The sequence below is a fragment of the Haemorhous mexicanus genome, chromosome 35, assembly GCF_027477595.1.
Source record: "Haemorhous mexicanus isolate bHaeMex1 chromosome 35, bHaeMex1.pri, whole genome shotgun sequence".
In the NCBI taxonomy this organism is placed as follows: domain Eukaryota; kingdom Metazoa; phylum Chordata; class Aves; order Passeriformes; family Fringillidae; genus Haemorhous; species Haemorhous mexicanus.
Window position 1 is genome coordinate 412,266 of NC_082375.1, and position 13,722 is coordinate 425,987.

The window sequence follows — 13,722 nt, forward strand, 5'->3', positions numbered from 1 at the left end:
TGGGAAAGGGTGGGAGGAGTCGGTGACGTCATCAGAAGAACCGAGCCGGCGGGGCCCGCCCCGTGACGTCAGTTCCGCGCGCTGCCCCGGATGTTGTTGCCGCGGCCACGGCCGCAGGACGGGCACGGGCGCGGGGCCGCTCCGGATTCCCCCCCAGAACCGCGCACCGTCCGGCCGGGGGGCGCCGCGTGACGTCAGCACGGTGACGTAACACCAGCCCCCCGCTTCCCCGGCTCGGGGGGGCGGCGGCGGCGGCGAAAACCCCCGGAACCCCCAACCCCGCCCGAGACCCCGCCCCAACATGGCGGCGACGACGGGGGGCGGAGCATCGCCGGGAGGCGGGGGCGGGGCCGCGCTGGAGGAGGAGTGCGAGGTTGTGCGCGTGCGTGTCAAGGTAAGGGGCGGGGCATCGCGTGGGCGTGGTTTTCGAATTAGCGGTCATGGGCGGGGTTACGGGGTGGAGTCACGCGCCCCCCCGGCAGCCAATCAGCTTGGGTGGGGCGTCGGAGGGAAAATTTCGCGCCTTTTGGGTCACGTGGGGGGCGGCCGCCAATCAGCGTTCGTGAGGCGGGCGGGGTTGCTGTGGGGACGGGTTTGCGCCGCCATGTTGGATCGCCATGAGGGGCTGGGGGGCTCCGGGACTCCCCTGGACCCTCCCGGGACCGTCCTGGAGCCCCCTGACGCTCCTCCCGCAGAAGAACGAGGGCCAGCAGCCGCCCGAGTTCCGCTCGTTCGCCGTGGACCCGCAGATCACATCGCTGGACGTGCTGCAGCACATCCTGGCCCGGGCCTTCGACCTGCAGGGGTGAGCGGGACCCCCCTGGTTCCCCATTCAGGCACACCTGGGACCCCCTAGAGCCCCCAGGTGAGCTCACCTGTGTTCCCTCAGGAAGAAAAGCTTCGTTCTGAGCTTCGCGGCGCGGGACGGGCAGGGCCAGGACACCTTTGTGCCTCTGCTGAGCGATGGTGACTTGGCCAACGCCTTCACCTGTGCCCGGCCCACCCTGAGGCTGCGCCTGGATGTCAGGAACCCCCCTGACAGTGAGTGACACCTGAGTACACCTGGAGGGGTGGGAGCACACCTGGGATACACGTGGGGTAGTGACAGACTTACCTGGACACACCTGGGCACAGGGGGACACGTCTCGGTTGGACAGGACACATCTGGGGACACACACTTGGGACACCTGGGGGCGTGGGCTGGGTGTCAGGAGGTGCTGGGTACCTGGGGGAGGAGCCCAGTGTGGCTCAGCTGTGCGAGGTGGGGCTCCAGGGCTCTCAGGTACCTGTGGCTCAGGTGTGCTGTCCCCAGGCCCGCTGCTGGAGGACTGGGACATCATCAGCCCGCGGGAGGTGGCGGCGGCCGAGCCGGTCCCCGAGCGCCGCTCGCTGCTGGCGGCAGCCCTGCCCTTCACCCAGGCTCTGCTGGCACAGGTGAGCACACCTGGTGCAGGTAAAGCACACCTGGGGTGCCCCACCCTGCTGGAAGCTCACAGAGAGCTCCTGCTTGGGCATCCCAGTGCCCTCCCAGTGACACCTGTACCCACCTGTTCCCACAGGTGGGCCGGACGCTGGCGCGGGCACAGGCGGCCCTGGCGTGGCCTGAGGGGACCCTGGCCGTGTCCCCGCCCCCTCCCCCGCCCCCGCCCTGCGCCCCCCTGAGCGACGCCGACCTGAGGTCGTACCTGGGCCCAGGTGGACGCCTGCTGCGGCCCCAGGACCTGCGGCTGCACATCTTCCACGGTGGCGTCGAGCCCGGCCTGCGCAAGGTGAGAGCCCAGAGACACACCTGGGACATGTCCGGGAGGGTGTGGTCACACCTGGGGTACGTCTGAGGGGGTGTGGTCACACCTGGGACATACCTGGGGGGGTTCTGATCATACCTGGGGTCCTCTGAGCCACACTTTGGGATCTTCTGAGCCGCACCTTGGGGGTTCTTTGGCTTCCCTGAGCCTCACCTAGTGGTTATGATTACACCTGAGTCACACCTTGGGTGTTCTGATCTTGCTTGATGTCACCTCAGGCACACCTGGGGATCTTCATATCCTTCCTGACCAACACCTGAGAGTTCCTGCCGTCCTTAACCCCATTTCCCCCCATACAGGTGGTCTGGCGTTACCTGCTGAACGTGTCCCTGATCCCTCACCTGTCCCATTCCCCCCCATACAGGTGGTGTGGTGTTACCTGCTGAACGTGTCCCTGATCCCTCACCTGTCCCATTCCCCCCCATACAGGTGGTATGGCGTTACCTGCTGAACGTGTCTCTGATCCCTCACCTGTCCCATTCCCCATCCCGGTGTTCTGGCGTTACCTGCTGAACGTGTCCCTGATCCCTCACCTGTCCCATTCCCCCCCATACAGGTGGTGTGGTGTTACCTGCTGAACACGTTCCTAGTCCCTCACCTGTCCCATTCCCCATCCCGGTGGTCTGGCGTTACCTGCTGAACGTGTCCCTGATCCCTCACCTGTCCCATTCTCCATACAGGTGGTCTGGCGTTACCTGCTGAACGTCTTCCCCGCCGGCCTGACGGGCCAGGAGCGCCTGTCCCACCTGCGCCTCAAGGCGGCCGAGTACTCCTCCCTGAAGGTGGCCCTGGCCGCCCGCGCCGCGCCGGCCGAGCTGGCCCAGGTGGCCGCGGCCGTGCGCAAGGACGTGGTGCGCACCGACCGGGCCCACCCCTACTTCGGCGGGCCCGAGGAGGGCCACCCTCACCTGGCCGCCCTGCAGGCGCTGCTGACCACCTTCGCGCTGGGCCACCCGCGCCTCTCCTACTGCCAGGGCATGTCGGACGTGGCGGCGCCGCTGCTGGCCGTGCTGGACGACGAGGCGCAGGCCTTCCTGTGCTTCTGCTCGCTGATGCGCCGCCTGGCGCCGCGCTTCCGCCCCGGCGGCCGCGGGCTGGCGCGCGCCTTCGGCCACCTGCGCCGCCTGCTGCGCCGCGCCGACCCCCAGTTCTGGGCCTTCCTGGCGGCGCGCGGCGCCCACGACCTGCTCTTCTGCTACCGCTGGCTGCTGCTGGAGCTCAAGCGCGAGTTCGCCTTCGAGGACGCGCTCAAGGTGCTGGAGATCACCTGGAGCTCGCTGCCGCCCGCCCCGCCCCCGCCCCCCGAGGGGGTCCCGCTGCTCGGAGCCCCCCTGGGAGCTCGCAGGGCCGGCCGGGGGCTGAGGGAGCGCCGGGGGTTGCGGCCGCGGCCGCCCAGGAGGAGGAGGAGGAGGAGGAAGGCGGAGGAGGAAGGTGGAGGAGAAGGTACTGGAGGGATCACGGAGGGTTCTGCTGGTGGCTTTGGGGGTCTCAAGGGTTGCTGTGATGGCCCTGAGGGTCCCAAGAGCTCCAGTGATGTCCCAGGTGGTCCCATGAGCTCTGGTGATGTCCTCGGTGGTCCCACAAGCTCCAGTGATGGCCCAGAGGGTCCCACAAGCTCCAGTGGTAGCCCTGGGGGTCTCAAGACTTCCAGTGATGGCCCAGAGGGTCCCAAAAGCTCCAGAGATGTCCCCAGCAGTCCCAAGATCTCCAGTGAAGTCTTTGAGACTCCCAAGAGCTTCAGCAACGTTCTAGAAGGTTCCAAGGGCAGCCAGGAGGGTATCCAGAGCTCCAGTGATGTCCCCAGCAGTCACAAGATCTCCAGCGAGGTCTTCAAGAGTCCCAAGAGCTCCAGTGATGTCCCTGATGGTCCCAGGGACAGCCAGGAGGGTCCCGAGAGCTTTAAGGACATTGAGGAAGGTCTTGAGAGCTCCAGCAATGTCCCCAGAGGTCACAAGAGCTCCAGCGATGTCCCCAGAGGTCACAAGAGCTCCAGGAAGGTCCAGGGGAGACTCCCCAGGGATGCTGGAGGAGCCCCCGAGGGCTCCAAGGACTCAGAGCCAGGTGGAGGTAGAGGAAGGAAGGTGGAGGAAGGCACCGACGCCCTGGAGATGGAGCAGAGACCCCACAGCTTCTGCTGGGGGGCTGGAGAAGACCCCAAAAAAGGACAGGGTGGCCCTAAAGAGGGACACCACCCAGGAGAAGGACAAGATGACCACAGAAAAGGACAAGGTGACCCCAAAGAGGGATTTGATGACCCCAAAGAGGAGCTGGATGACCCGAGAGAAGGAGGAGATGACCCTGGGACGAATCGTGATGACCTCAGGAAGGTTCCCGATGATCTCAGAGAAGGACACGGCTTTGGAGAAGGCCACAACAACCCCAGGGATGGCCGTGGTGACCTCAAGGATGGCTGTGATGACCTCAAGGATGGCCATGATGACCTCAAGAATGGCCGTGATGCCCCTAAGGAAGGATGTGATGACCCCAGACGTGGCCACCATGACCTCAAACATGACCACCACGACCCCAAGGACAGCCATGACGACACCAACCACGACCACCACCACCTCCACGACGACCACCACACCCCCAAGACCACCCGCCACAACCCAACCACCCCCGAAGACCCTTGGGGCGGCCGTTGGGCTTGGGAAGACCCTTCCTCCTCCTCCTCCTCCTCCTCCTCCACCTCGTGCTCCTCAGGTTCCTCCTCGGACGAGGAGGTGACGGTGGAGGACGACGGGGCGCCGCTGCCACCTCCAGAAGAGCTGGGCCAGGGCAACCCCTTCCTGCTGTTCGTGTGCCTGGCCATGCTGCTGGAGCAGCGCGAGGCCGTGATGGCGCGCGCCGGCGACTACAACGAGGTGGCCATGCACTTCGACCGCCTGGTGCGCCGCCACCACCTGCCGCGCGTCCTGCGCCGCGCCAAGGCGCTCTTCGCCAGGTACCTGGAGGGTTGGGGGGCCACCGCGCCGGGGGGACCCCAAACGGGACCGCCCTCGGGGTAAGGGGACCTCAGGAGATCCAAGGGTGGGGTGGGGGAGAGAGGGTGGGAGCGGCAAGGTCAGAGGAGGGGTGAGGTGGTGACGGTGTAGAACATCTGAGATGGGTCTGAGGTCATCCTGAGGGGTTTGTGGTGACCCCATAGGACATCTGAGATGGGTCTGAGGTCATCCTGAGGGGTTTGTGGTGACCCCAAGGAACATCTCAGAACATCTCCAGAAGGTGCTGAGGTCATCATGAGCAGCTCCAAAGTCACTGGAGGTCTGTAGGATGCGGTGGTGACCCCGTGAAACATCTCAAAGTTGGTCTGAGATCATCATGAGCAACTCCAAAGTCACTGGAGGTCTGTAGGATGAGGTGGTGACCCCATAGGACATCTGAGATGGGTCTGAGGTCAGCCTGAAGGGTTTGTAGGAGAGCATGGTGACCCCATGGAACATCTCAGAACATCTCCAGAAGGTGCTGAGGTCATTGTGAGCGGCTCCAAAGTCACTGGAGGTCTGTAGGATGAGGTGGTGACCCCACAGGACATCTGAGATGGGTCTGAGGTCATCCTGAGGGGTTTGTGGTGACCCCATAGAACATCTCAGAACATCTCCAGAAGGTGCTGAGGTCATCGTGAGGGGCTCCAAAGGGTTTGTAGGACGAGGTGGTGACCCCAAAGAACATCTCAGAACATCTCCAGAAGGTGCTGAGGTCATCATGAGCAGCTCCAAAGTCACTGGAGGTCTGTAGGATGAGGTGGTGACCCCGTGAAACATCTCAAAGTTGGTCTGAGATCATCATGAGCAACTCCAAAGTCACTGTGGGTTTGTAGGACCAGGTGGTGACCCCATAGGACATCTCAGAGAGGTGCTCAGGTCATTGTGAGGGGCTCCAGAGGTCTGTAGGACAGCGTGGTGACCCCATAGGACATCTCCAGGGACCCCCACACCCATCATGGGACTCCCAAGTTGAGCGGGAGAACCTGTAGGACACTGTGGGGACACCATCAAACATCTCCAGGAGGTCCTTAGGTCACCTTGGGGGACCTGTGGTCACTGTCAGGGTCTGTAGGACAACATGGGGACACCATAAAACGTCACCCTGAGGTCACTTTGGGGGACCTGTGGTCGCTGTCAGGGTCTGCAGGACAACGTGGGGACACCATAGAATGTCACCCTGAGGTCACCTTGGGGGTCTGCAGGAGATTGTGGGGACCCCCAGACCCCACATGGGGACAGGTGGGTCCTTTTGGGGTCCCCAGGGCCACCACAGGTCCCCAAGGCCACCATGGGGTCCCCAAGGCCACCACAGGTCCCCAGGGCCACCATGGGGTCCCCAAGGCCACCATGGGGTCCCCAAGGCCACCACAGGTCCCCAAGGCCACCACAGGTCCCCAAGGCCACCATGGGGTCCCCAAGGCCACCACAGGTCCCCAAGGCCACCATGGGGTCCCCAAGGCCACCATGGGGTCCCCAAGGCCACCATGGGGTCCCCAAGGCCACCACAGGTCCCCAAGGCCACCATGGGGTCCCCAAGGCCACCACAGGTCCCCAAGGCCACCATGGGGTCCCCAAGGCCACCATGGGGTCCCCAAGGCCACCACAGGTCCCCAAGGCCACCACAGGTCCCCAAGGCCACCATGGGGTCCCCAAGGCCACCACAGGTCCCCAAGGCCACCATGGGGTCCCCAAGGCCACCATGGGGTCCCCAAGGCCACCATGGGGTCCCCAAGGCCACCACAGGTCCCCAAGGCCACCATGGGGTCCCCAAGGCCACCACAGGTCCCCAGGGCCACCCTGGGGTCAGCAGGGAGCCCCAGACCTCCCCATGACCCCTGAGAGACCCCTCCCAGTACAAACCAGTATGAACCAGTACAGCCCAGTGCCTCCCCACTGGGTTCTGCACCATTGTGGGACATCCCAGTACAAACCAGTATGAACCGGTACCAACCACTTGCCTGGGAACTCCTGGATCTGCCTTGCCTTGGGCCGGACCAGTACAGACCAGTATGGACCAGTTTGGAGCAGGAAGGGGCTGGGAGCCCAACTGGGAGCCCCTCACATGCATCACCTTGTGCCGGACCAGTATGGACCAGTACGGACCAGTATGGACCAGTACGGACCAGTGCCTTGCCGTGGCCTTCAGCCATCCCAGCATGCACCAGTACCGACCAGTATGGACCAGTATGGACCAGTCCGGCAGCCAAACTGGGAGCTCTTCACCGGCGTGGCCTTGGGTCCTCCCAGTATGGACCAGTACAAACCAGTCCAGAGCTCTCCTCACCCGCGTGGCCTTGCGTGCTCCCAGTACGGACCAGTACAGACCAGTATGGACCGGTAGGGTGCCCCCACTGCTGTGTTGATGCCCTCAGGCCTTCTCCCAGTATGGACCAGTACAAACCAGTTCCTGCCCCCCGCCCTGGGTGCCTTCTCCCCTCCCCCCCCTTATTTATTGCCCCTCCCCCCCCAGCCCGGGGGGGTCCCGGGGGGGTCCCAGAGGTGCCGGAATCGCCAATAAACGATGCCTGTTACTGGTGTGGCTCCCAGTATGGACTGGGAGGGACTGGGAGGGGCTGGGGGCTCCCAGTAGGGACTGGGAGGGGCTGGGGGCTCCCAGTATGGACTGGGAGGGAGTTTGGGGGCTCCCAGTATGGACTGGGAGGGAGTTTGGGGGCTCCCAGTATGGACTGGGAGGGGCTGAGGGCTCCCAGTAGGGACTGGGAGGGAGTTTGGGGGCTCCCAGTATGAATTGGGAGGGAGACTGGGGCTCCCAGTATGGACTGGGAGGGGCTGGGGGCTCCCAGTATGGACTGGGAGTGAGTTTGGGAGCTCCCAGTATGAACTGGGAGGGACTGGGAGGGGCTGGGGGCTCCCAGTAGGGACTGGGAAGGGATTTCCCATTTCCAGTATGAACTGGGGAGTTCCCAGTATGAACTGGGAGGGTGTGAGCAGGGGCGGGGCTAGGACTGGGATTTTCCCAGTGTTCCCAGTTTGCTCACATTGCTGGCTGAGGGTGCTCCCAGTTCCCCCAGTTCCCCCCCCAGTCCCTCCCAGTGCCCCCAGTTCCCTTTCTCAGTCCCTCCCAGTTCTGCAGACCCTCCCAGTATGCCCAGTTCCCCTTCCCAGTCCCCTCCCAGTCCCCCCAGTCCCCTCCCAGTCCCTCCCAGTCCCCCCAATCCCCTCCCAATCCCCTCCCAGTTCCCCCAGTTCCCCTTTCCAGTCCCTCCCAGTCCCCCCAATCCCCTCCCAGTATCCCCAGTTCCCCTTCCCAGTCCCCCAGTCCCTCCCAGTCCCCCCCAGTTCCCCTCCCAGTCCCTCCCAGTCCCCCCAATCCCCTCCCAGTCCCCCCAGTTCCCTCCCAGTCCCTCCCAGTCCCCTCCCAGTCCCTCCCAGTCCCCCCCAATCCCCTCCCAGTCCCCCCAATCCCCTCCAGTCCCTCCCAGTTCCCCCAGTCCGGAGGTGACGTCCCCGCCACCTTTGGGTGCTTCCGGCCGGAAGAGGCCTCGGGGGGCACCCAGAGATTTGTTGGGGGGCGGCTCTGGGGGGATTTTGGGGGGTCCCAGGGAGGATTTTGGGGGGTCCCAGAGATTTTTTGGGGTTCCCAGGGATTTTGGGGGGTCCCAGGGGGGGAATTTTGGGGGGTCCCAGAGATTTTTTGGGGTTCCCAGGGGGGATCTTTGGGGTTCCCAGGGTTTTTTGGGGTTCCCAGGGGATTTGGGGGTTCCCAGGGGGGATTTTTGGGGGATCCCAGAGATTTTTTGGGGTTCCCAGGGATTTTGGGGGGTCCCCAGGGGGGATTTTTGGGGGGTCCCAGGGGATTTTGGGGTTCCAGGGGTTTTTTTTGGGGTTCCCAGGGATTGTTTGGGGGGTCCCAAATTTGGGGATGAGCCGGGGGGGGCTGGCGAGGGGGGGGACAACGTCCCCTCGGAGCTGCTGGGGGAGCAGGAGAACCTGCGGATCTTCGAGGTGCTGGGCAGGAAATGCGTGGTGAGGAACTGGGAGCACTGGAGGGACTGGGAGGGGGACTGGGGGGGACTGGGATCAAACTGGGGAGGGGACTGGGAAGGACTGTGAGGGACTGGGATGGACTGGGATCAAACTGGGAGGGGACTGGGAAGGACTGGGATGGACTGGGAGGGGATTGGGGGGGACTGGGATCAAACTGGGAGGGAACTGGGGAGACTGGGAAGGACTGGGGGGTGCTGGGAGGGACTGGGATGGACTGGGATCAAACTGGGAGGGGACTGGGATGGACTGGGAGGGACTGAGGGGTGCTGGGAGGGACTGGGAAGGGAACTGGGGAGTGACTTGGGATCAAACTGGGAGGGAACTGGGGGGGACTGGGGAAGGACTGGGAGGGGATTGGGAAAGACTGGGATGGACTAGGGGGAACTGGGATGGGACTGGGAGGGGACTGGGATGGACTGGGATGGACTGGGGGGGTGCTGGGAGGGACTGGGGGGGTGCTGGGAGGGACCTGGTGAGGGGATTGGGGGGGGACTGGGATGGGACTAGGGGGGAACTGGGATTGACTGGGATGGACTGGGATGGACTGGGAGGGGACTGGGGGGGACTGGGATCAAACTGGGAGGGGACTGGGAAGGACTGGGATGGACTGGGAGGGACTGGAGGGTGCTGGGAGGGACTGGGAAGGGGAACTGGGGAGGACTGGGATCAAACTGGGAAGGAACTGGGGAGACTGGGAAGGACTGGGAGGGGATTGGGGGGGACTGGGATGGACTAGGGGAACTGGGATTGACTGGGATGGACTGGGAGGGGACTGGGAAGGACTGGGAGGGGACTGGGAAGGGGAACTGGGGGGGGACTGGGATCAAACTGGGAGGGGGATTGGGGGGGACTGGGAAGGACTGGGAGGGGATTGGGGGGGAACTGGGAGGGACTGGGAGGGACTGGATGGACTGGGATGGACTGGGATGGACTGGGATGGACTGGGGGGTGCTGGGAGGGACTGGGGGGACTGGGAAGGACTGGGAGGGGATTGGGAGGGACTGGGATGGACTGGGAGGGACTGGGATGGACTGGGAGGGACTGGGATGGACTGGGAGGGGGACTGGGATGGACTGGGAAGGACTGGATGGACTGGGGAGGACTGGGATGGACTGGGAGGGGACTGGGAAGGACTGGGATCAAACTGGGAGGGAACTGGGGGGACTGGGAAGGACTGGGATGGACTGGGATGGACTGGGAGGGACTGAGGGGTGCTGGGAGGGACTGGGAGGGGACTGGGAGCATGGGGAGGAACTGGAGGGAACTGGGGGGGCACTGGTTTGGACTGGGAAGGAGAACTGGGGGCGTTTGGGGGGATTTGGGGTGGGGTGGGGGAGGATTTTGGGTCTTCGAGATGAATTTTGGGGTCTCTGGGCTGGATTTGGGGTTTTTGATGTTTTGGTTCTCTGGGCTGGATTTTGGGGTACCCCGGTTGGATTTTGGGGTGCCACGTGTCCCACCCCCGTGTCCCCACAGAGCCTGGTGACCGCCGTGGTCCAGCTGGTGGTGGCTGAGCCCGGGGGGGTCCCCCGGGGGGTGGGTCCCCGGGGGGTCCCGGGGGGGGTCCCGGGGGGCTCCTGGAGCCTGCGGGGCTGTGGGCGTCGCCTGCCTGGTGCGGGACAGCCCCCGGCGCTCCTACTTCATCCGCATCTTCCGCCTGCCCGTGAGTCTGGGGGGACCCCCGAAATCCCGGGGGGGACCCCGAAATATCCGGGGGGGGGACCCCAAAATCTCTGGGGGGGGGTCCCCAAAATCCCGGGGAGGGGGAGGTCACTGAAAGCCAGGGGGGCGGGTCAAGGACGGACTCCACTGGTTCCGCTTCATCCTTCTCTTATTTGAGGGGGGGGTCCCAAATCCTGGGGGACCCCCAAAATCCCGGGGGGGACCCCAAAATATCCGGGGGGGACCCCAAAATCTCTGGGGGGGGGGTCCCCAAAAAGCCAGGGGGGCGGGTCAAGACGGACTCCACTGGTTCCGCTTCATCCTCTCTTATTTGAGGGGGGGGTCCCCAAATCCTGGGGGGGGACCCCCAAAATCCTGGGGGGGACCCTAAAATCCCGGGGGGACCCCAAATCCCAGAGGAGACCCCCAAAATCTTTGAGGGGGTTCTTAAATCCTGAGGGATGTCCCCAAATCTTGGGGGAGGAACCCAAATTCAAGTGGGGAATCCCCGAAATTCCAGGATGGGGTGGAGGTGAAGGGGATTGGGGTGGGGGGTCCTGAGGGGTTTTGGGGGGGTCCTGGGGGGTTTTGAGGGGTCCCTGAGGGGTTTTGGGGGGTCCTGGGGAGTTTTTGAGGGGTCCCTGAGGGGTTTTGGGGGGTCCTGGGGAGTTTTGAGGGGTCCCTGAGGGGTTTTGGGGGGTCTCCTGGGGAGTTTTGAGGGGTCCCTGAGGGGTTTTGGGGGGTCCTGGGGAGTTTTGAGGGGTCCCTGAGGGGTTTTGGGGGGGTCCTGGGGAGTTTTGAGGGGGTCCCGAGGGATTTTGGGGGGTCCCCCAGGAGGGTCCCTGACCCCGAATTCCCCCCCCAGGCCGGGGAGCTGTGGTGGGAGCAGGAGCTGCAGGGGGGGATGGGCTACAAGACCCCCACCCCCCTTTTTCCACACCTTCGTCAGCCACGTGAGTGGGCGGAGCCGGGGGCGTGGTTTAAGGGAGGGCGTGGTTAAATTTGGGTGGGGTCAGTGGGTGGGGCTATGGGAAATGTGGGTGGGGTCTGTGGGTGGGGGCTGGAGGTGACCATGGTCAGGTGGGAGGAGCCCATTGTGGGTGTGGCAAAGGGGAGGGGCTTAAATGGGGTGTGACTTGGGGGGTGGAGCCAAGTGGGTGGAGACATGGTTTAGTTTAAGTGGGTGTGGCCAGACCGTGGGTGTGGTCCTCAATGTGGGTGTGGCCTGTGTAAAATGGGCAGGATGTGACCATATAAGGGAAAATGGGCGTGGCTGTTGCAAATGGTGGGTGTGGCCAGTAGGCTTTTGCCATATAAGGAAAAGTGGGTGTGGTTTGGATGAGTGGGCATGGCCTGACCGCCCACGGCCGCTCCTGATTGGCTCAGGAGGGGTGGGCGGGGCTGAACTTCGCCTCCGAGGCCCGAGGCCGCGACGTTCGAGGGCCGAGTGCAGGAGAGGCTGCGGCGGCGGCAGCAGAGGGGGGGTGAGAGACCCCGCCCCCGACCACACCTGGGACCCCCAACTCACCTGGGAACCCCAGAACTCACCTGGGAACCCCAAAATGCACCTGGAACCCCAAAACTCACCTGGGAACCCCCAAAATCCACCTGGGAACCCTAAAATCCACCTGGGAACCCCAGAACTCACCTGGGAACCCTGAAATGCACCTGGGAACCCCAGAACGCACCCTGGGAACCCCCCAAAATGCACCTGGGACCCCTCAAAATCCACCTGGGAACCCCAAAACGCACCTGGGAACCCTGAAATGCACCTGGGAACCCCAGAACTCACCTGGGAACCCCCAAAATCCACCTGGGAACCCCAAAACGCACCTGGGAACCTCAAAACTCACCTGGGAACCCCAGAACTCACCTGGGAACCCTGAAATGCACCTGGGAACTCCAAAATCCACCTGGGAACCCTAAAATGCACCTGGGAACCCCCGAAATGCACCTGGGAACCCCAGAACTCACCTGGGAACCCTGAAATGCACCTGGGAACTCCAAAATCCACCTGGGAACCCTAAAATGCACCTGGGAACCCCGAAATGCACCTGGGAACCCCAGAACTCACCTGGGAACCCTGAAATGCACTGGGAACCCCCCAAAATCCACCTGGGAACCCCAGAACTCACCTGGGAACCCCAAAATCCACCTGGGACCCCCCCAAAAATCCACCTGGGAACCCCAAAATGCACCTGGGAACCCCAGAACTCACCTGGGAACCCCCCAAAATGCACCTGGGAACCCCAAAACGCACCTGGGAACCCCAAAATGCACCTGGGAACCCCCTAAAATACACCTGGGACCCCCAACTCACCTGGGAACCCCCCAAAATCCACCTGGGAACCCCAGAATGCACCTGGGAACCCCAAAATGCACCTGGGAACCCCCAAAATCCACCTGGGAACCCCAGAACTCACCTGGGAACCCCCAGAACTCACCTGGGACCCCCAACTCACCTGGGAACCCCAGAACTCACCTGGGAACCCCAAAATGCACCTGGGAACCCCCAGAACTCACCTGGGACCCCCCAAAATCCACCTGGGAACCCCAAAATGCACCTGGGAACCCCCCAAAATCCACCTGGGAACCCCAAAATGCACCTGGGAACCCCAAAACTCACCTGGGAACCCCCCAAATCCACCTGGGAACCCCAAAATGCACCCGGGAACCCTAAAAATGCACCTGGGAACCCCCAAAATCCACCTGGGAACCCCAGAACTCACCTGGGAACCCCAGAACTCACCTGGGAGCCCTGAAATGCACCTGGGAACCCCAAAATGCACCTGGGAACCTCCAAATCCATCTGGGAACCCCAAAACTCACCTGGGAACCTCCAAATCCACCTGGGAACCCCAAAATGCACCTGGGAACCCCCCAAAATCCACCTGGGAACCCCCTAAAACACATCTGGGACCCCCAGAACTCACCTGGGAACCCCAAAATCCACCTGGGAACCCCAAAAGTCACCTGGGACCCCCCCAAAATGCACCTGGGAACCCCCAAAATACACCTGGGAACCCCCCAAAATCCACCTGGGAACTCCCAGAATGCACCTGGGAACCCTGAAATCCACCTGGGGGACCCCAAAACTCACCTGGGAACCCAAATCCACCTGGGGACCCCCAAAAATCTTTGGGACCCCCCCCCCCCCCCCAAGCTGCCCCTCCCCCCCTCTGACCCCCCCCCCTCTTCTTCCCCCACAGAGAAGCAGCCGCTGCCCCCTCCCCCACCCCCCGGCCCCGGTGAGTCCTGAC

At 63.6% G+C, this 13,722-nt stretch overlaps 2 protein-coding genes across 9 annotated transcripts in view; both read left to right on the forward strand.

Moving 5' to 3' along the window:
* The first annotated feature begins 70 nt into the window (after positions 1-70).
* TBC1D25 (TBC1 domain family member 25) lies at positions 71-7,323 on the forward strand. Of its 8 annotated transcripts, XM_059872438.1 has the most exons (9): positions 71-394; positions 696-805; positions 890-1,041; positions 1,313-1,434; positions 1,560-1,769; positions 2,486-4,991; positions 5,166-5,201; positions 5,357-5,412; positions 5,497-6,148. In XM_059872438.1, the coding sequence occupies exons 1-6, from the start codon at positions 302-304 to the stop codon at positions 4,811-4,813; spliced, it is 3,015 nt and encodes a 1,004-aa protein (XP_059728421.1). In that variant the 5' UTR covers positions 71-301; the 3' UTR covers positions 4,814-4,991; positions 5,166-5,201; positions 5,357-5,412; positions 5,497-6,148. The 8 variants fall into 8 exon arrangements, with proteins under 8 accessions (XP_059728421.1, XP_059728418.1, XP_059728419.1 ...); XM_059872435.1 differs by having other exon boundaries at positions 2,486-5,201; XM_059872436.1 differs by having other exon boundaries at positions 5,357-6,148.
* The window catches only part of WAS (WASP actin nucleation promoting factor), an 11,328-nt gene continuing 4,574 nt past the window's right edge, over positions 6,969-13,722 (forward strand). The window contains 9 exon segments of the mRNA XM_059872307.1: positions 6,969-7,129; positions 8,650-8,779; positions 10,277-10,340; positions 10,384-10,463; positions 11,328-11,415; positions 11,705-11,760; positions 11,849-11,884; positions 11,886-11,946; positions 13,672-13,710. Coding sequence (XP_059728290.1) covers positions 6,969-7,129; positions 8,650-8,779; positions 10,277-10,340; positions 10,384-10,463; positions 11,328-11,415; positions 11,705-11,760; positions 11,849-11,884; positions 11,886-11,946; positions 13,672-13,710 — 715 coding nt within the window.

What these genes read in the sequence shown, in the direction of transcription:
- TBC1D25 (XM_059872431.1), top strand. Translation starts at nt 302, where the DNA reads ATGGCGGCGACGACGGGGGGCGGAGCATCGCCGGGAGGCGGGGGCGGG. An exon ending in CGGGCCTTCGACCTGCAGGG is followed by an intron (nt 806 to 889) that starts GTGAGCGGGACC and finishes GTGTTCCCTCAG; the next exon opens with GAAGAAAAGCTTCGTTCTGA. An exon ending in TCGAGCCCGGCCTGCGCAAG is followed by an intron (nt 1,770 to 2,485) that starts GTGAGAGCCCAG and finishes TTCTCCATACAG; the next exon opens with GTGGTCTGGCGTTACCTGCT.